Consider the following 21,625-nt stretch of genomic DNA (forward strand, 5'->3'; position numbering starts at 1 on the left):
GGCACCACCTAGTTCTTCTGGTCTCTGGATGATGCAGTCTCTGGTTTATGTGGCCCTTTCTGTCTCTTGGGCTAATACTTTCCTTGTGTCTTTGGTGTTCTTCATTCTCCTTTACTCCAGGTGGGTTAGGACTAATTGATCCATCTTAGATGGCTGCTCGCTAGCTTTTAAGGCCCCAAATGCCACTCACCAAAGTGGGATGCAGAACATTTTCTTAATAAACTTTGTTATGCCAATTGACCTAGCTGTCCCCTGAAAGAATGGTCCCCAGACCCCTGCCCCTGCTACTCTGTCCCTTGAAGTGTTTGGTTGTGTTCAGGAAACTTCCTAGTTTTGGTTTAGTCCAGTTGTGCTGACTTCCCCTGTAGTGTGTGCTGTCCGTCCCTTCACCTAAGATAATTCTTGTCTATCTAGTTAGTGAATAACCCTCTCCCTCCCTTCCCACCCTCGTCTAACGATCAAAGAATGTTTTCTTCTGTGTTTAAACCTTTTCTTGAGTTCTTATAATAGTGGTGCAAGGACTATTTATTACATAACAGGAGCCCTGTTGGTGCAGTGGTTTAAGCTCTTGGCTGCTAACTGAAAGGTTAGCGGAACCCACCAGCTGCTCTGTGCGAGAAAGATGTGGCAGTCTGCTTCTGTAAAGATTACAGCTTCAGAAACCCTATGGGGTCGCTATGAGTCAAAATCGACTCCACGACAAAGGGTTTATTTATTACGTGCTGGGTATCACATAGAGTCTCTGGGTGGCACAAATGGTTAAGTGCTCAACTACTAGCCGAAAGGTTGATGGTTCAAACCCACCCAAAGGCGCCTCAGAAGACAGGCCTGGTGACCTGCTTCCGAAAGGTCATAGCCTTGAAAACACCATGGAGCACAGTTCTACTGACACACAGAGTTGCCATGAGTCAGAATCAACTTGAGGACAACTAACAACAGCAGGTGTCATCACATACACATTTTCTCATCTAATCCTCACAACAATTCTATGATGTAGGTATTATTATTTTAGAAATTAGGCAACTGAGATAATGGTGAGTTAAGTAACTTGCTCCAGATGATTCAGCTAGTAAGAGGTATGCAGGGATTCAAAGAAAGCCAGTAAGACTGAAAACCTCACAACTTTAACAATTGTGCTTGATCACCCCAAGGTCCCAGGCTCACTTCCCTCATCTGTATCTATCCCACAGAGTTATGAGGCTGAAATGAAATAAAATATGCAGCAGGGGTTTATAACCTATGATGCATATCCCAGAATGGCATAAGTTATTTTTAAGTATAAAATTAAAATGCAGTGTATTTCTAGTAATGGATAACAGCATGAATACAGAATGTACACATTTAACAAAATTCAGGTACTTAAAAAACTTTTTTATTGAAATATAATATACGTGCTGTAAAGTTCACACATCTTAAGCATGTAGCTTGATTAATTTCTACAAAAAGTAAAAATGGCTTAAAAAAAAAAAAAAAAGGAACCACTGTCCAGATCAAAATATAAAACATTACCAGTATTTCAGAAGCCACTCTGGTAAATGTGCTTTTGAATTAAAGACCTGGATTAGAATCTTGACACTGTCGCTTACTTCTTGTGTGACTTTTGCAACTCATTTAAACTCTTTGGGGCTCGACTGAGTGATCTGTAATGTGAAGAAAATAGTACTTTATAAGATGGTTGAATTAAAGGAATTCATATAATGTAAAACGTCTCTCACAGTACCTGGATATAGCTGGTCTGCATTAAAGGATAACTATTATCAGATGTGATTGTTAATAAATGTAATAGGCGGTCACCAAATCATACTTCCTGCCTTTCTTTTCACTTTTGAAGTTGTTCTTCGCTCCTATTCCTTTTCTCCTTTTTTCTCGCCCCTCCTGCTGCCGTAAATTGCCCTCCAGAGCTGTCGTGAAATCCTCCTTCCCCGCCCTCCATGTGGCGAAAACTCAATCACACTTGACGGCGCGAAGTGGCTCAGCCGCAAGATGGCGGCGCTGGCGGAGGAGCAGACGGAGGTGGCGGTCAAGCTAGAGCCTGAGGGACAGCCGACGCTGCTACCTCCGCAGGCTGGGGACGGCGCTGGCGAGGGTGGCGGCGGCACTACCAACAACGGCCCCAACGGTGGCGGCGGGAACGTTGCGGCGGCGGCGTCGGCCGGTGGGGATGGCGGGACCCCAAATCCCGTGGTGGCTGTCTCCGCTGCTGCCCCGGCGGGGGCGGCCCCAGTGCCCACCGCAGCTCCGGAGGTCGGTGCTCCCCACGACCGACAGACTCTGCTGGCTGTGCTGCAGTTCCTACGGCAGAGCAACCTCCGTGAGGCCGAAGAGGCTCTGCGCCGCGAGGCCCGGCTACTGGAGGAGGCAGTGGCGGGCTCCGGAGCCCCAGGAGAAGCGGACGGCACCGGGGCCGAGGCGGCCAGCGCGCTTCTTAGCCGGGTCACCGCCTCGGCCCCCGGCCCAGCAGCCCCCGATCCTCCGAGCACCGCCGCGTCGGGGGCCACCACCGTCTCAGGCTCAGCCTCAGCTCCTGCCGCTCCGGGGAAAGGTGAGCCGCGGAGTCCTGGGGAAGCAGGGCCGGCATGAAGGGAGCAAGCCGGGAATGCAGGGGCTGGCAGGCCTGCACCTCTGCGGGCTTGTTTTGAATTTCCTGGGCCCGCCTCTAGGGCCACATGCCCGCCCCTTTCTCTGGTGCGCCGGCTGCGCAGTCAAACCCTCTCCCAGCTGTCAGTTTCAGCTAGACGCTGAGAAGAGCTGTTGTACTGAGGCTGTATGGGGAAGGTGGACGCGGAGAGGCAGGGGCCTTTCCTCTCATTTGGGCTCCTGAGTCTTGGGAAGGTCTGCATGAACACTAACAGTATTTGTACTGTTCCGTACCAGCGTAATTTAAAAGGACTTTAAATTACCTATCTTAATTCTCACAGTTCCACTGTGAAGTAGACATTGCATCTATATTAGAGATGAGAAAACAGACTGAGAAAGGTCAAGGGACTTGCTTTGGACCAGTCAGGAAGTGATGGAACATAGTGTACGCTGTGTTTCTCAAAGTATGGGCTAAGTGCCATTAGTGTTAAAATTTTTTGATGATGCTTATTAAAGTGCAGATTTCTGGGCATCACTTCAGGCTTAGTGAATTAGACCCTCTAGAAGTGGGTCTAGGAATCTGCATTTTAAATCAATGTTTCCAAGGGGTATTGATGTATGGCAGAGTTTGAGAACCATTTAGTTTAGGAATAGGAGTTGGACAGACCTGGGTTCAGATTCTGTCTCTGCTTCTTTTACTTGTGTGATGCTAATTAAGTTATTTTCCATAAAGTTGAGTTTTTTTCTATTAAATGGATTATTGTGAGGATCAAATATATATAAAATGGTTGGCATTGATAGGTTTATGCCTTGGTATCCGTCCCTGACACCTGATATCCCCCCACCCCCCAAGCAACTAAAGTCACAAAGTCCATGCAGTAAATCTCATACACAGTGTAAGGTCTCAAAGGTGATCCTGAGTCAACAGTAAGTCTTTATTGAATTAAATTATCTAGTGCGGAGCTTTTAAGCCATGTTAATTTATATTTATGAGACCTAATCTTTGCAGCATTGCCAGAAGTGAAGTATGAATACAAAGCATTGTATCCATAAATATAAATATGTAAAAATGTGATGGAGAGGAGTCTTTTCTGAATAGTGTGAATTAAGAATTTTGTTAATAAGCTATAAGATAGATGAATTATGTTGTTGGTTACATTGCTATAATCTCTCGTCTCTACAGAAACTTGACCTGTTTTTAGATCATGATGGAGAAACTAATAATGAATAAAACAGGCCATCAGAGTAACCAAAAAAAAAAAAAAAAAAAAAATTATAACATTTGTGCAGTAAAGAACATACCAGTAGTATAATTGAAACTTTCAAAAATTTCCAAAAACCAAACTTTGATTAAATTGACAGATGTATCATTGTTTGGTATTGCTGTGTTACAAGTTTTTTTTTAAAATGTACTTTTAGTCATGTTTTCTGCTTTGAAATGGTGGTTATTGAAATTGGTTTAACAAATAAATTTGAGTTAATTATCTTTAGAGGAAGGCATGGTCCTTCCCACCCTTAAAATGCTTACATTTCAGAAAGGGTGATAGTTGTACAGGTATGAGGGTAACACAGGATAGGATGTGTTACAGGAAAGTTACAAAGTACTTAGGCAGCACAGAGAGCTGGGTGTTACTCCAGGGCATGGCTTTGTGGTGGTGAAGAGGGGAAGCGGTACGCCATTTGCACTGAGTGCTGGGAGAAGATTAACATAGTTGTTTGATTTATGCATACCATCTTTTATAAAATTTGTCCTTAAAATAAGGTAACTACAGGAAAAAATACTGAATCTTTTCATTGTTGATTTCCAAGTTATATCTTAAGATATGGACAAGCTAAATACAGGGCTTTGGCCTGGGTGAATGAAACAAAGTGAAAACTCCCACTAGAAGACCGTATGATTATACTGGGGGAGAGAGATTGAGAAGAGAGACAAACATATCTGAGCAACAACTCAGCTCTGAAATTTAGCAAAATAGCCATAGCCGCATTGTGCATATCAGGTCATTTTCTTGAAAGTTGTTTACCTTTTTTAAACAGTTGGAAGTGTAGCTGTGGAAGACCAGCCAGATGTTAGTGCTGTGCTGTCAGCTTACAACCAGCAAGGAGATCCTGCGATGTATGAAGAATACTATAGTGGACTTAAGCACTTCATCGAATGTTCTCTGGACTGCCATCGGGCAGAGCTATCCCAACTCTTTTACCCCCTGTTTGTGCATATGTACTTGGAGCTAGTCTACAATCAACATGAGAATGAAGCAAAATCATTCTTTGAGAAGTATGTGATTTATAAATCTATATATCTAACATGTACCTGTATATAATGTGTGTGTCTGTAACCACACAAATGTAAGATTACAACTCAAAAAGAACGTTGTGAATGAGTGGTACCTGGTGCTATGAGAGCTAAAATGGGGAGTTTGATCTAGTTGGAGAAGTCAGGGAAGGCTCCCAAAGAGGTAATGTTTGAGGTAAGATCTGAAGGTTGGGTAGGAGTTAACCAGGTAAAGAGAAGAGAGAAAAGCACGCGTGAAAGCTCTGTGGTGGGAAGGAGTATAATAGGTACAGAGAATGAAAGAAAGCTAGAGTGGCTGGAGCAGAGAATGTGTGTGGGGGTGTGGTACAACATAAATCTGGGGATGGGGGTGTGGTATAACATAAAGTGGGAGTGTTGGTTAGGGGTTAGAGCAGGCAGGTTCTTGAGCCATGTTGAGGATCTTTGTTTATCCAAAGAGCAGTAGGAAGTTGTATTAGGTAGGATTAGATTTGACTGAGAGTAATTGAAAGCCAAATGATAGTGGCTTGAATAAGATAAAAGTTTATTTTACTCTCTCATGAAAGTAGGCAGTGGAGGACTGATATGGTGGGTCCTTGATTATTAGGTACCCAGGCTCCTTCTATCTTGTTGCTGTATCATCAACATCATGCAGCTTTCATCTTGTGGCACAAGATGACTTTCCAGCTCCAAGCCATCACACCAGCATTCTAGTCAGCATGGAGGACACATGTCCTTCTTGGAATTGAACACAATTCTTCACTTTATATCCTATCAGTCAAGTGGCCACACTTATCTGCAAGGGAGATAGGAAGTGTGGTCTTTACCTAGGTGTCTGTGTGCCCAGCTAATATTCAGGGGTTTTATTAGGGAGGAGGAGCCCAGGTGGCACAGTGGTTAAGAGCTCAGGCTGCTAAGCAAAAGGTTGGCTGTTCGACTCCACCAGCTGCTCCTTGGAAACCTTATGGGACAGTTCAACTCTGTCCTGTAGGGTTGCTATAGTCTGAACTGACTCAACAATGAGTTTTTTATGGGTATTACAGAGGAAGAAAAAAGAGGATACTTGGGGACAGTGAGGTACCTCTGCTACAGAAGTCATTGAAAGGCTTGCATTTCGAAAGGCTCTTTCTGCAGTTTGGAAAATTTATGGTAGGGGGACAGAGTGACTATAGGTTGACCAGTTTTGGAGACTTTTGCAATGGTTTTCAATTGGCAGTGATATTCTTCCTTCCCTTGGGTCATTTGAAAATGTGTGGAGGTGTTTCAGATTGTCATAATGACTTGGGGGAGAGGGCATGTGACTCAGAGATACTAAATGTTCCAATATGTGCAGGTAGTCCCACTTAGCAAAGAATTTCCTGCTCCAAATGCCAGTAGCACCCCAGAAACACTGGACTGGTATATGGTGGGGGAAGTGAAGAGAAATATACAGATTGGTGAGATACTTAGTACAGACTCGGTGATAGATTGGATATGGGGGTGAGGGAAATGGAGGTGTCAGGGATAACCCCTAGCTTTCAGTCTGTCCCAGCTGGACAAGAGTATCTCACTGAGATAGAAAACTCTGAAAGAGGACCAGTTTGTCAGGTCACAGAATAAGTTGGAGTCATATTCAATGTTGATGGATATGGATGAGATTGTCTAGGGGAAGGGTATGAAAAAAATCAATAAATGGGCTAGGTCTGAGCTATGAGGAACTCCAACATTAGTGGCCAAGTAGAAGAGAGATAAAAGGAGAGGCCAGAGAAGTAGGAAGAAGACCAGGAGAGTGTTGAGTTATAGAAGCTAATGAGTGTTTAAGGAGGATGCAGTACTTAACAGAGGGCTTTTTAGTACAAAGTACAAGTGAGAGCCACAAGCCAGGATTTGTCAGATAACCTAGGTAATGGTAATAGACAACAATTTGGGACTCCTGGCTTCTTAAACGGAGCCCTGTTGGTGTAGTGGTTAGGAGCGCAGCTGCTAACTGAAAGGTTGGCAGTTCAAATCCACCAGTCACTCCTTGGAAACCATACAGGGCAGTTCTACTCTGCCTTATAGGGTTGCTATGAGTCGGAATCGACTCCGTGGCAGTGGGTTTGGCTTTTATATCATTGTTCTTTTCTCTATACCATGATGCCTAATAGAAAGTATATAAAGCAAAATGTTCTATACCTCAGTGTATTTGGGAATAAAAAAGTAAAAAGGCTGATGATGATAGAGCTTCTACTATAGAAGCGAATTTTTCTTACACTACTGTCAAAAAAAAAAACCTCTTGAGAGAGTCTCTGATGGAGCAGGAGAAGAGTAGGGTGCAGAACTCAAATTGTAGTAAAAAGACCAGACTTAGTGGTTTGACTGAGACCGGAGGGACCCCGGAAGACATGGCCTTCAGACTCGCTGTTAGTCCAAAACTAAAACTGTTCCCGAGGCCAACTCTTCAGACGAAGATTAGACTGGACTATGGGACATAAAATGATACTCGTGAATAGTATGCTTCTTAGCTCAAGTAGATACATGAGACTAAGTGGGCAGCTCCTGTCCAGAGGCGAGATGAGATGTCAGAGAGGGTCAGAAGTTGATTGAATGGACACAGGAAATCCGAGGTGGAAAGGAGTGTGCTGTCACAGTATAGGGAGAGCAACTAGGGTCACATAACGATGTGTGTATAAATTTTTCTATGAGAGACTAACCTGAATTGTAAACTTTCACTTAAAGCACACTAAACAAAACAAAACAAAAAAAAACTCTTGCTCTTCCAGTCTCAGGGTATAACCATCTCCCTACACAGGAAGCTGGAACAGCATCGGAAGACTCTGTTTCCCTGTTATGATCAGTCTCAGCCTTTGCCAGGGCCCCATACCCACAAGAGGTGATGGGCAGTGACTGATATAAATGCCAAGAAGCTGAGAATTCTAATTTCATTCAAATCTTGGACTGAAACCCTTAGTTCATGTATTGATGAATCATAATAGAATAACAAAGGTAACAGTTTAAGTAGCTGTTGGTTATGTATCTGTCAGAGCCAGAGACCTAATATCATATATTTAGTCATTGTTTTCTAAGTATTTTTGCATTGATTGCTTCTCTTAGTGAGTGCCAATATATAATCTCTAATTACACTTTACTAGGAAAACTAAGATTTGTAGAAACAAAAATACATTTAAATTTACTAATTGTCATCAAGGCTGAAGGCTGTGGCAATAGTGAATTAATTGAAATACTCATTGTTTGGTATCAACATTTATTTGTTCTTTAGTCATAATATTAACGTATTGATATTTAATAACTATTTCTGGTATTAGGATATAAGAAATCATTAAAAATAGTGGGTTTTATAAGAATGCCATGTGTTGATAATTGTGAGGCTGTATGATAGGTACATTGAGTTCGTTATACTATTGTCTACTTTTGTATATGTTTGAAATTTTCCATAGTAAGTTTTAAAAAATCGTGAGTTTTGAAAAAACATAAAATTTAGTAAAGCAAGTGTTCTAATATTTTCTGATGACTACCAATGGTGGCATTCAAAAGAAACTGTACTGATGATGGCTCTTATCTTTCATTTATTTATGATACTTATTCAAATTCTTCTTTGAAACTTTTGATACATTTCATGAGATAATTAAATTGGTCATTATAAGGATGACTTCAGAAACTGAATTGGAATAATTTTGAATGAGTTAACTTCTTATCCTACAGCATAGTCCAGGATTATACAGACTACTACTTTGAAAATATTCTAAGATGGTTTATAAATATATGGGGGAAAGGCGATCCCTTAATGATTACATTGAAAAATGACTTTTTAAAATCGCTGAAACAGGTTCCATGGAGATCAGGAATGTTATTACCAAGATGACCTACGAGTATTATCTAGTCTTACCAAAAAGGAACACATGAAAGGGAATGAGACCATGTTGGATTTTCGAACAAGTAAATTTGTTCTGCGTATTTCCCGTGACTCGTACCAACTCTTGAAGAGGCATCTTCAGGAGAAACAGAACAATCAGATATGGAACATAGTTCAGGAGCACCTCTACATTGACATCTTTGATGGGATGCCGCGTAGTAAGCAACAGATAGATGCGATGGTGGGAAGTTTGGCAGGAGAGGCTAAACGAGAGGCAAACAAATCAAAGGTATGGGAATAAACCTAAGAACTCTATAATGCAGATTATGAAAAATTGTAGCATTTCCAGCTCCATAATTTACACATTTTTCTTGTAGCTAGTTTTGGAATAATTTTACTGTATAATTATGGTGGCAAGATTAAATTTCATGTTCTAAGAACAGGGTATATACTAGGATTGGGAATGGTTGCATTTAACAGAACCCTGACTCAGTGGCTGAAACACAGTTGTTTTTTTTTTTTTCCCTGCCACATAAAACCAAGTCCAGAAGAAGGGCCTCTGGGGTTGGCTTAGGGGCTCCACAATGCCTTCAAGGACCCTGGCTCCTTCTATGTTTCTGCTCCACCTTCTTTAGAATGTGACTTTCTTCTCTGTGCTCACAAGATGGTTGTTGCAGCTCCAGTATTGCAACTGCATTTCAGGAAGGAAGAAGGGGGAGGACAAAGGGTATAGCCCCACTGAATCTCTCCCTTCTTATCAGGAAAACAGTATTTTTCTCTAAAATCCTTCCCAGTATATTTCTGTGTACATCTGTTGGTCAGAATTATATGGCCATTCCTAGCTGCAAGGGAGCTGGGAACAGAAATGATTTAACTGAGCCCGGGAGCCTGGGAACAGAAGTGATTAAATTGAGCACATTGCTACTCCAACAAAACCAGGGTTCTGTTAGTAAGGAAAAAGGGGAGAATGGCAATTGGGTAGACAAGTACAGAATCTGCCACAGGGTATAAATTAATATATTGTAATTGGGATTCATCCTGTCAAGATGTAAAAAGTATGTATTAGTGTGCAAAAAATTAAAGAATATTGGCTCTTTTGACTTGTAGGTATTTTTTGGTTTATTAAAAGAGCCAGAAATTGAGGTGCCTTTGGATGATGAAGATGAAGAAGGAGAAAATGAAGAAGGAAAACCTAAAAAGAAAAAGCCTAAAAAAGATAGTATTGGATCCAAAAGCAAAAAACAAGATCCCAATGCTCCACCTCAAAACAGGTGAGGGAAAAAAGCATCAGGACCTTGTGTGGGGGTGTAAGATGATATGTTATAGAGGGTACAAGATCGTTAATATTCAAAAGGTAATTTCCAGTCTCTCTTTCACAGAATCCCTCTTCCTGAGTTGAAAGATTCTGATAAGTTGGATAAGATAATGAATATGAAAGAAACCACTAAACGAGTACGCCTTGGTCCAGACTGCTTACCCTCTATCTGTTTCTATACATTCCTCAATGCTTACCAGGTTGGTAAAATAATTGGGCAATTTCTGCCTGGAGAGTCATGTAAAATGGTGATTTACTATTAAAAGAAACTTAGTATGTTAACTGAAATGTACTTTTCTTGTTTAAACTCTCGATATAAATATAAAGACAGCACTTAGGAAAAGAGATTGGATGCTACTCAGAATAAGTAGAAGGCAATGTCTAAGAGACCCTTAGCCACTTGCAGGTACCTAAATCTTACTTATACTTGACCTTTTTCCCGTTGAGTAGAATTCTGCTAGCCTTTGAGAAATAGGAAACTGATTCATCTCTACTGAACTTGGTTTAAGTACTCATATAAACTTAATAATTTTTATATTAAGCATTTTACATGTCCTTATAGACTGTTTATAATAGGCTGCTGAGAATATATTTAGTAAAGTGCAAAAACGATTAACATTTGCTTCCTATCATCCTCCAAATTTGGAGGGCAAAAAAGGGTTAAATGCCGACATGTTCTGGAGTACGTGCTTTCAGACAGTGAGTTTTTAACCTAAAAAATCATAGGAGAATGAATCTCAAATGATTTTTTTTTTGCATGTTTGTCTTTTTTTTATTCTAATAATATTTTGTTTTCGGTGAAGGTTTACACAGCAGATTAGGTTCCCATTCAACAATTTCTACTTAAATTGTTCAGTGACATTGGTTACATTTCCACAATGTGTGAACATTCTCATTATTTCCATTCTGGTTGTTCTGTTTCTAGTAATCTGGTTTCCCTGCTCCCTTCTCATCTTTGTTTTTAAGATAATTGTTGACCATTTGGTCTCATACATGATTTTTTAAAGGAGTGCAATACTTATGGGTGATATTTTTTATTTTGTGAGCCAATCTGTTATTTAGCTATCAGGTGACCTCAGGCAGTAGTTTCAGTTCAGGGTTTAAAGAGTATCTTAGGGCAACAATAGTCTCAGAGTCAAATAATCTCTTATATGAGACAAAGAGTGATCATTATGTAGTCTCTAAACTGTGATTATTATATTTATTGTCATTTATTTTTCTTGAAACAGTTTTAAACTTTTTTATTGGCAGGGCCTCACTGCAGTGGATGTTACTGATGATTCTAGTCTCATTGCTGGAGGTTTTGCAGATTCAACTGTCAGAGTGTGGTCTGTGACACCCAAAAAGCTTCGCAGTGTGAAACAAGCCGCAGGTAACCCAGATGACCTGTGAGGATGTAAACATTTCATTTTTCATTAGTTTTTACCAGTTTTGATTCCATGGAATATACACAAGAGCTTGTGATATTAGTAGAAATTCACTTGATTTCACTTTAACTCAAGATGCTAACATTAACAAAGGAAAGCACATTGGAATGGCAGTCAGGAGACTGGGGTGCTAGGCTAGCTTAATTTCTATGGCCCTCAGTTCTCTCACCTATAGAATAAGAGGATATGCTAGAAAATTTCTTGAGGTTAAACATCTAACATTTTATGATTGCTTGAGAATTTTCAAAAACCTTTAATAGTGGGAGAGTACATGCTATTTTAGTCATAAAAAATGGCTAAAAAAAAGATCTAATAAGTTCAAGATTTCATTTTAAAGAAAGTTTCTTGCTAACTGTATTATTTAAACAAAATAACACATTTTAAAGAATTTTAGTATTTTCTTTTTTGTGAAACACTGGTATAGTGGACAAACTTGAGTTTCAGTCATACTTTCAACGTTGAATAGCTGTGTGCACCTAGCAAATTATTAGCAGTTCTGAGCTTCCGTTTCCTCTCCTATACAACTAGGAAAACAACACCTAATTTAGAGGCATTCAGAACTTCCCAAATGTTAGTACCTCTCCTGAACTGTGATGTGATTGCCTTGAACTGTTTTGATGAATGTACCTTTAAAAATCAATATTTCTGGACCATTTTAGATCTTAGCCTCATAGACAAAGAATCTGATGATGTCTTAGAAAGAATCATGGATGAGAAAACAGCAAGTGAGTTGAAGATTTTGTATGGTCACAGTGGGCCTGTCTATGGAGCCAGCTTCAGTCCGGACAGGTAAAATACAAACAGTAAAAGTTAAATACTGCCACATTATATTGAGATTCTATAAAAGTTAAATACTGGAAACATTATGCAAATACTTGAAAAAGATCTGTTAGAAAAATCTCATGGTTACCTGTCATTCATTATCTTTTAGAATCTTGCTATTTGCTAATTCATCTTGGCATACGGGTGTACAAAATGACAACTTAAATGTATACCTGAATTTATAGAATCAAGATGCATAGCTTCAGTTTACTGGTTTAAAAAATTAGTTTTAGTTTTGCATAACTACAATGCCTTTTCTCATTACCCCTTGGTATTATTTTTAAGAACCGTGCATTTTTGCCCTAGTAGACCATACTTTTTATAATCCCACCTCATTCAGTAGGTGCCCAGTAGATGCAAACTGTCAGGGCTAAAATTAATTTGATTGGTACTTTGTTTAAATAATATTTTATTGTGTTTTTGGTTGAAATTTACACAGCAAGCTAGGACTACTTTCAACTTTTGATCTCCACTGTGAATTCCATGTATATATTAAAAGTGAGATGTAGCATGTAAACAATTTTTAATACATTCAGATATGTGGAATAACAGGCCAGGTAACCAAAAATTATTCAGGGAATGAAATGTATCACCTTCTCTTCTCTTAGGAACTACCTGCTTTCCTCTTCAGAAGATGGCACTGTTAGATTGTGGAGTCTTCAAACATTCACTTGTTTGGTAGGATATAAAGGACACAACTATCCTGTATGGGACACGCAGTTTTCTCCATATGGATATTATTTTGTGTCAGGAGGTCATGACCGAGTAGCTCGGTAAGGACACTGTAATCTTACAACTGAGTCTGTTCAGTGAGCAGAATGTTTTCTATTTGGGAATTACAAACTCCAAACTCATTTTCACTTCCATTATTCAGAGACCAACTTTTTGAGAATGTTAATCAGTCAGGGTTACATAAGCAAGGATATTGATTTCTTGATTTTATTCTTCTGTCTCAAGTTACTCAGCATTTAGAGCCCCATATCTGAAAATAAACTGGGACAGGAATATTACTATGTCTGCTTAGTCCTGCTTTTCTTTGTCAAGTTAGTTTATTGCCATGCCTCCCTCCCCTTCAATGCTTAACCTTATCTTCCACTACCACTGTGAGTACCTTTGTTTCCCTGACATTTCCTTAAACGTTTAGGATAAATTAGATCAGGCTGGAAACTAATTATGTCGTGGCCGGAACTAAGCAAAAATTCTTTTTTATGGTTTAGACAAGGAATTGGGGTGGAAGAGAATGGGGGAAGGTTCATATAGGGAATTAAAAAAAATTTTTTTACCAGATTAACTCTATTTAGTCTCATTCATCTTCCCCTCAGTTAACCAGTGAGCCAGTATTTGACAAAGCTGCTTCCATGTTTATTTTTGTACAGAATTTTGATATTTCATAATTACTAACTGCCATCTTTTCAATAACTTCTAAAAAGGCTCTGGGCTACAGACCATTATCAGCCTTTAAGGATATTTGCTGGACATCTTGCTGATGTAAACTGTACCAGATTCCATCCAAACTCTAATTATGTTGCTACGGGCTCTGCAGACAGAACTGTGCGGCTTTGGGATGTCCTGAATGGTAACTGTGTAAGAATCTTCACTGGACACAAGGTAATTTTCACCTTTGTTATTCCAGCACACAAAATTGTTTTCAAGATAAAACCTATTTTTTAACTTAACAAGCAGCACTTACATTTTAAAGATAGTATTCATATCACTAAACATTAAAATTCTAACTTTATCTTATTTTCTTATGTATATTTAGCTCTACGTTATTTACATTGACTTCTTTTTTCTAGGGACCAATTCATTCCTTGACATTTTCTCCCAATGGGAGATTCCTGGCTACAGGAGCAACAGATGGCAGAGTACTTCTTTGGGATATTGGACATGGTTTGATGGTTGGAGAATTAAAAGGCCACACAGATACAGTCTGCTCACTTAGATTTAGTAGAGATGGTGAAATTTTAGCATCAGGTAAACGACTAGAAATGGTTTTGTGGTAAATGGTATGCTAAAAGGAAACACTGGGCAACGAATTATAAATGTTGAAGTTGTTGTGTTGGCTGATGTTTTGGTGTATTTTCACCATAATAATAATAATAATAATAAAAGGAAATACTGGGTGTTGACAATTGAAAAATTAAGTCCTACTATTTTAGGTTTAAGGAGCCCTGGTGGCACAGTGGTTAAGTGTCCGGCTGCTAACTGAAAGGTTGCCAGTTTGAACCCATCTGCTGCTCCAAGGGAGAAAGATTAGCAGTCTGCTTCCATAAAGACTACAGCCTTGGAAACCCTACGGGGCAATTCTACTCTGTCCTATAGGATCACTATGAGGCAGAATCGATGGCGACGAGTTATTTTAGGTTTTGCTTCCCTTTAGCTATCACTCTACGTGTATGTTGACTTCTCAGTTAAACTACTGCTTGAAATATTCCTTGAGAAGTTGTTAAATCAAGTTTAGGTTTTTTTTTAATCAGATGTCTACAGTAAATACATAAAATACATTTGATAAAATGTCAAACTCTAAATGTGATGAATGCTACTAAATGGATTTACTTAACTGCCCCTTAGGTTCAATGGATAATACAGTCCGGTTGTGGGATGCTATCAAAGCATTTGAAGATTTAGAGACCGATGACTTTACTACAGCCACTGGCCATATAAATTTACCTGAGAATTCACAGGAGTTATTGTTGGGAACGTATATGACCAAATCAACACCGGTTGTACACCTCCATTTTACTCGAAGAAACTTGGTTCTAGCTGCAGGAGCTTATAGTCCACAATAAACCATCGGTACTAAAGACCTTTTGGAAGCTACTGTTTGAAAAAGGGAGACTAAAAGCAAATACCTCAGTGATTAATATTTAAGCTACAAAGAATGTTTTGTCTATATGGATCTGAAGTATGCTGCTTGGAACATCTGAACAGGACATTTCCACGTTTCTATAGCAACCACATTTAACTAATTTCCGTTAGTTGAATAGGAGATACTATGTTCGTGGAGGGGACATTTATGGTGCTTTGGATTGTGTGGAAACTATGCATATTCTGTTCAAATACTACTTTAATTTATTATGTTTGGGAAAAAAAATCAATTGATTTCAATTCATCCTGCTTCAAAGATTCAAATTGAGTAATATAATACCATCTTAAATTTTAGCTGAAGAATTCTATGAGCATGTATGTTTCTGCTGTAAAAATGTTACTGTATAGCACTCAAGTAAGATGTTAAGTAGATTCACTAACATTTTTTCTTGGCCCGTGATTAGCACAATGTCTGTGACTGGGTAGGGGGAACTACATTTCCTTTCTAAGAGTTAGATGAAGTACAACCATCTACTGACATCTAAATTTACGCTTGTTAGTACTGAGTGCACGTAAACACTCCATAAACCAGGTTTCCATGTTCTACTTCAGCTAACAGATACATACAACCTAGTACACTTGAAGTCAGACAGACATTTCAGTTGCTTACCTCTAGTACTGAGCCTTGCTTTGGTAAACTAAAAGATTTAGACCAAGTCACTGCCAGTTTTTTGCCTTTGTTTCATTTTGTACAGTTTTTATATTTTTGATATCTTGTAAATAAAGACAACCAGCTTTTCCAGGTTCATAATTTATTGTACAAATTGACTATCACATGATGAGTTGATATGAGCTTCTCCAGGCATGAGAACTTAGCAGTTGAGGTTCAGACAGTTTAGAATCCTATAAAAACAAACAAACTGGTTTAGACAAACATATTCAAAACTTTTACAACATTCACTAATTACTATGCTAGGACTATCTATAAAGCCCCTGGAATTGAGGGCAAAATTTGTATTACCACATTTTTATCACACCCTCAAAGCAATCATTAACCCAAAAAAGGTTAAGCTGTCACTCAGATTAATACAATTTAACCTAATGCTCCACCACTTTAAAAAAAAAAATCTGCCAACAATTCAGTATGGTCTTAAATGCATACTATTGGAAGTCTACTATATGAAATAACTATTTTAAACAGTAGAAAAGAGAGATGAAACCATTACTTAATATCTGAGACAATTTCTCCATTTTTTGCAATGAGAATACAACTACTCTTCAAAAGCTAGGGAGCATCAAATATGGAAAATTGAGCAAAACACTACCTGTTTGTGAGACATACGCCATGGGCCACTGCATTCTGGATATGCAGTCCCCTAAGGTAAATAGTTTTGGGGACTAGAAGAGCTCTTAAGCGCAAAAGAAAAATTTTCTCTCTGGATTTTGGGCTTTCCACACATCACCTATTGCCAACACAACAGCTATTTACTCCCTTAAGGATGGGCAAATGCGGTTTGGGTAACAATAAGAAAAGTGAAAACGACGTCTATAGAGTTAAGGAAAAGACAGAACTGTCTATAAAAGAATTTGAAACTAATAAACTGGCCAAAAAAAAATACAACTGATATAAATGGGTGGTTAATAATACAAAGAACTTACACAAGTCACCAAAAGAAAACCTAATTTAAATAAAAGGAGATAAATAGAACATCTGGTAAACAAATGGGAAAAAATGTACAACTTTACCAGTAAGCTAAGAGTCACAAAATATTTTTACTCATCAAATTAAGAAAAATCAAATTGATACTGCTCCACACTGGCTAGGGCAAAAGAGACACAACCCTTTGCGAAAGCACTTTAACCTAAGAAAATCAGAGATACAGACAACACTTCTTGCTCAAAAGTGTTCATTGTAACTGTATTTATAGAAAATTCTAATAGATTTCAGCTGTGAAATACATCCTTGAACACTCATGCACTCAAATTATAACAGGAACATACTTGTTATAAGACATAAAATTAAAGACATGATCACAGCCATAACCAAACAAAATACATAAAAAAAGACCTAAACTAAAATAATCAAAATCGTCAGGGTGATTGGCTCTGGCAATATTTTTCTCTTGTATATAATAAATTTTACACAATGATAATGATTTATTTTTATGGGGGGGCTAAAATCAAAAAGACTAAGTTACAAATTTTCAAGTGTTAACTTACCATTTACGTTGCTTTCACAGCAGGAGTTTTTTTAGACCTTAACTTGAAGTATAGGACAAGCAAAGCAATGCCCCCGTATGTGGCCAGTACACACTGAAAAGAAAGGAAAAGGTGAACAATAAGAGATTATTACTGTCACACATGTTATTTTAAATATAACTGCTTAAAGGTATCACTAATACTTACATTCATTCTACCTGTGAGAGTATAAGAGTTGAAATATTTTTTAATACCAGTGAACTGAAATTGAGCATCGGTTTCTGGACCTGCCATGATTTCAATCTTTAAAAAAAGAAAGAAAGCAGTGGTAAATTGGTTTGGATGCAATTTAAAAGAAAGTAATTTTGTTTTTTTTTAATTTAAAAACGAAGTCATTACATAGAAACATGGTAAATTTTATGTATGTTTCACCCACCACAGCAGTAGCAAAGATGGTAGAAAAGCCTTGCTGATAAAGAGAAACTTTTGGAAGTAGGACTTCATCTTTGTTGCTATTACACAAACACTCCAGAATAAACACTCTTGAAGTCAAATCACTCAGCATAGGAAGAGAACACAGTAGTCACTACTAAATCCACCCTATGACCCAGTATAGTCTAATGTTTTCATACCTGGCTCTATCTACACTGTGGTGCATGGTACATTGTATTAATCAGTTTTAAGACTAATTGAGACTTAAGCTAGAGCTTGTGATACTTTTTCAAGCTTCTTCACAAGGGTGACCACCAACCATACAGCTCAACTTGCAACCCCTACTTTTATAACTTGGCCTGTTATAAATAATTTCGGACCTCTAAGTAGGGAGGGGGAGAAGGGATTGGTTAATGAATGGAGTTGACTGCAATTGGTAGTGGTGAGTTGGAATCCTAACTTCTTACACCAAAATAGACAGATTAAAGATTTACATGTAAATAGTAAAACCAACCAGCCCTAGAAGAAAACATGGGCAAATATTTTAATCATCTCAGGGAAAGGAAATCTTCATAAAGAATATCAAAAACAAAAAGATGAAACATAAAAATATAATCAACTTCACAATAAGTCAAAGAAATGCAAAATGACGCCAATATTTAACCATCAGACTGGCAAAGATAAAAATGTGATAATCAGTATTAGTAAAAACATGGGGAAAACAGGCATTCTCTTTCTGTTACCTGGAGTATAAACTGGCACAACCTCCCTACAGTGAATCTGGCAATATCTATCAAACTGTAAAATGAATATACCCTTTTATCCAGCAAGTTCATTTTTTCTTCAGGAACCTTCCTTATATTACAAAGTGGAAACATGCTATATTGTTCAAGGATGGTCACTGAAATGCTGCTTACAAAGTAAAAAAAATTGGGTAACAATCTAAAAGTCCATTTATAGGAGACGGGTAGTTGGAGGGAATATAATGTGAGTAGATCTTTTTGGAAAAATACCCCATGTATCGTTAAATATGAAAGAAATAATATTTCTGAATATTATAGATTACATCAATGGTTCTCAAAGACCTAGTTCTTGGTCCCCTAGACCATCAGCATCAGCATCACTAGAAATTCATTAGAAATAAAAATTCTCAGGCCCTATACCATGGACTGCCAGAAAAATGAACAAATCTATCTTGGAAGAAGTTATGTACAGCTAGAATGCTCCTTAGAAGCAAGGATGGCAAAACTTAGTCTCACTTACTTTGGACATGTTATCAGGAGGGACCAGTCCCTGTTTAACGACATCATGATTGGTGGAGGGCAAAAAAGAGGAAGACTCTCAATGATATGGATTGATACAGTGGCTGCACAATGGGCTCAAACATACCAATGATTGTAAGGATAGTGCAGGATCAGGTAGCATTTTGCTCTGTTGTACACGGTAGGGTCACTATGAGTTGGAACTGACTCCACGGAATCTAACAACCACCACCACCCATGCTGACTGAATTAGAAATTCTGGGGTCTAGCAATCTGTTTTAATAAGTCCTTCAGGTGATTCTGATGCAAAGTAAAGTTTGAAAACCACTGTAGTAATAGAAATAGAAGACGAAACACTTATTAGTAATTACAGTTTAAAAATTCGGAAGAATATATAGACAACTTTTTAAGAGAAGTTATTTCTATAGTAACTGTATTTTATAAAGGCATGTATTTCTTTTGTAATAAAAAATAACAAAGATATATTCAAAGGTCACCAGAACAACAGTAGAAAATTCGTATGTATGACCGCCTATCTACCACGACCGACGCCACGCCGAGTCGATTGGCAACATAGACGAGCCGGTCGAGGTCCGGTCGAGGTCGGCAGGCAGTGGCAGTGACTCAGCTGGCACTTGATGAAATGGAAGGAGAGATCTGTGAGGAAGCCATTGCTATAGAAACTAGCACTACCCCTCAGTTTACCATTCAAAGGCATTTACATGCATAGAATTGGTAATAATTTGAGACAAATGACCTTAGTTTTGAACACCGTTTCAAGGTCCTTGGAGCAATGGAGGAAATCCAAATTTCTTTGGGCCCTTCTATTTTAAGAGGCCGTGGCCAGTCCAACCCAAGCGGGAAAAATCTACGTTAAAAGAAATCTTTACAATGTACCTTTTATATTAACGGTTTCATTTTACACAACTTATTAAAGGCATTTTTTTTCCATTCATCTTTATGATACATTTTTGGATTTTTATGGTATGAAGTAGGTTTCCAGGAGAAAAGGCTTTGTCCAATTATTAATTGATAACCCTATTAGTGAATCTCTCTCCACTACTTTGTGTTTAACAAACATTTTAAGGAGGATGTGGTATTCACAAGTGTTTTAAGTTCCCCTCTCCTTTATACAATATGGGAAGAAGGATGACGCCTGCGATATTCCATAGATTAAAAGGGAAGGGCATAGTTAGTATCAAACAAATACCAAGCCCATTGCTGTCTAGTTGATTCGACTCATAGCGACCCTATAGGACAGAGTAGAAGTAAGTGCCCCATAGTGTTTCCAAGGAGTGGCTGGTGGCTTCGAACCGCCGATCTTTTGGTTGGCAGCCTGAGCTCTTAACCACTGCGTCACCAGGGCTCTATAGTTAGTATGGGAACTGAAATATAACTGAGTCTTAGGAGGAAGGCTTTTGAGAGTCTGAGATGGAGTAGGGACTGGGGTGTTGCTGGTGAGATAAATAATGGGAGCAAAGCCTGGAAACACTTGGGTCTGCACCCTTTAGCAAACAGCAGGTTACTTTAGGGCAAAGATCAGGGACCTCTTGTGTTAGAACTCACTTTATAGAATAACTGAACCTGAATTCTCTCCTTTGAGTCATGTTAGTTTAGAAAGACATATTAATGAAGGGAAAAGTTAACTTAAGACATTTATAATTGTGATTTAGTATTGCTAAACGGTAGCCTGTGGGGAAGTGTAAAGGGGGGGGGCGGGTAACTGTTACTGAACATAATTAATCCTTCCATGCCTCTTTCCACCTGTGAAATGGGTATTTCAGAAAAGGCCTAAGGTGACTGGTTGTCTTCGCTACTTTCTATGTTCTTCAATATTGTTGTTCTTGTCTGACTGGACACCTACTGGGAATGGTGAAAGCACGAGGTAAAGAAGGCAAAGACGAAGTGAGAGCCGCTGGGGTACCAGAAGCAGCCTCTTGTGCTTCAAGGAGTTTACAGCTCTGTTCTGGCTACCTCCTAGGAAAGGCTTTCCCGCTGACCGAACACCGACTGAAATCTAATCCGCCAGGTGAGCTGCAGGGAAGGGGTACACTCACTCCCACTTTGACAAAGACTGCAGCGCAGCTAAAAGAGGCCTGGCTGACCAGCTTTCTAAGCATAACTCAGAGGAAATAAACAGCTATGGGCATAGGGAGGAAGAGAGGTTAATTTGGCCAGAGATGGGGGCAGAAGCCCGAATCTTCGTCCAATATTACGTCACTGGTGACCTTGGGGGACTACCTTCGCGGCGGGCCTCATTTTTCTCCACTGGAAAACCCAACTTAAGGGCTTCAGGGACTGTGGAGGCCTTCGGAAGCACGTGTCTGCCTCACCCCGACGCTTCCGAGCCACCGCCCGCCCCAGCCCTCGTTTTCTCTAATTCCTTTCCCATTCCCTACCGATCTCGCCCGGCAAACCGAAGGCCTCGCGGTGTTCCCGGACCAGGAACAGTGAGATTGTAGACCTGCCCCGCAAAGCAGAGGCGCGAGGTCAGAGTACGGGCTCCCTTTATACACCCACCTTGCCAAAGCTCCAAATTCCACAGCCTGTGTCCTTCAAGGTACGTAGCCACCCGTCAGCCCAGCCGGAAGAAGTCGCCTCCTCTGCAGCCGTTCAACCGGCCACAACGATCTAGCCTTCTGCGTCGATTGGCTGCGCCTTGAAATTCCGCCCTTCCGC

At 39.3% G+C, this 21,625-nt stretch overlaps 2 protein-coding genes across 3 annotated transcripts; one reads left to right on the plus strand and one right to left on the minus strand.

Annotated features, from left to right (window-relative positions):
• Positions 1-1,486: 1,486 nt before the first annotated feature.
• Positions 1,487-16,180, plus strand: TAF5 (TATA-box binding protein associated factor 5). Its single transcript, XM_004370101.2, has 11 exons — positions 1,487-2,542; positions 4,615-4,852; positions 8,655-8,970; positions 9,789-9,952; positions 10,061-10,196; positions 11,248-11,368; positions 12,083-12,212; positions 12,854-13,018; positions 13,676-13,853; positions 14,042-14,219; positions 14,817-16,180. The coding sequence occupies exons 1-11, from the start codon at positions 1,984-1,986 to the stop codon at positions 15,032-15,034; spliced, it is 2,403 nt and encodes an 800-aa protein (XP_004370158.1). The 5' UTR covers positions 1,487-1,983; the 3' UTR covers positions 15,035-16,180.
• On the minus strand, positions 15,849-21,608 carry ATP5MK (ATP synthase membrane subunit k). Of its 2 annotated transcripts, none has more exons than XM_023741157.1 (4): positions 21,467-21,608; positions 17,460-17,555; positions 17,274-17,366; positions 15,849-15,956 (listed from the first exon to the last, which is right to left on the minus strand). In XM_023741157.1, the coding sequence occupies exons 2-3, from the start codon at positions 17,544-17,546 to the stop codon at positions 17,277-17,279; spliced, it is 177 nt and encodes a 58-aa protein (XP_023596925.1). In that variant the 5' UTR covers positions 17,547-17,555; positions 21,467-21,608; the 3' UTR covers positions 15,849-15,956; positions 17,274-17,276. The 2 variants fall into 2 exon arrangements, with proteins under 2 accessions (XP_023596925.1, XP_023596919.1); XM_023741151.1 differs by lacking the exon at positions 21,467-21,608 and adding an exon at positions 17,689-19,582.
• Between the last annotated feature and the right edge of the window lie 17 nt (positions 21,609-21,625).

Source organism: Trichechus manatus, unplaced genomic scaffold, assembly GCF_000243295.1.
Source record: "Trichechus manatus latirostris isolate Lorelei unplaced genomic scaffold, TriManLat1.0 scaffold00007, whole genome shotgun sequence".
In the NCBI taxonomy this organism is placed as follows: domain Eukaryota; kingdom Metazoa; phylum Chordata; class Mammalia; order Sirenia; family Trichechidae; genus Trichechus; species Trichechus manatus.

Excerpts from the sequence above, each read along its gene's own strand:
- TAF5 (XM_004370101.2), top strand. The coding sequence starts at position 1,984 with ATGGCGGCGCTGGCGGAGGAGCAGACGGAGGTGGCGGTCAAGCTAGAG. Across the intron at positions 10,197-11,247 it reads CATTCCTCAATGCTTACCAG|GGCCTCACTGCAGTGGATGT; the intron begins GTTGGTAAAATA and ends TTTTATTGGCAG. Across the intron at positions 13,019-13,675 it reads GGTCATGACCGAGTAGCTCG|GCTCTGGGCTACAGACCATT; the intron begins GTAAGGACACTG and ends ACTTCTAAAAAG.
- ATP5MK (XM_023741151.1), bottom strand. The coding sequence starts at position 17,817 with ATGCTGAGTGATTTGACTTCAAGAGTGTTTATTCTGGAGTGTTTGTGT. Across the intron at positions 17,556-17,688 it reads CCATCTTTGCTACTGCTGTG|ATTGAAATCATGGCAGGTCC; the intron begins GTGGGTGAAACA and ends CTTTTTTTAAAG. Across the intron at positions 17,367-17,459 it reads CTCTCACAGGTAGAATGAAT|TGTGTACTGGCCACATACGG; the intron begins GTAAGTATTAGT and ends CTTTCTTTTCAG.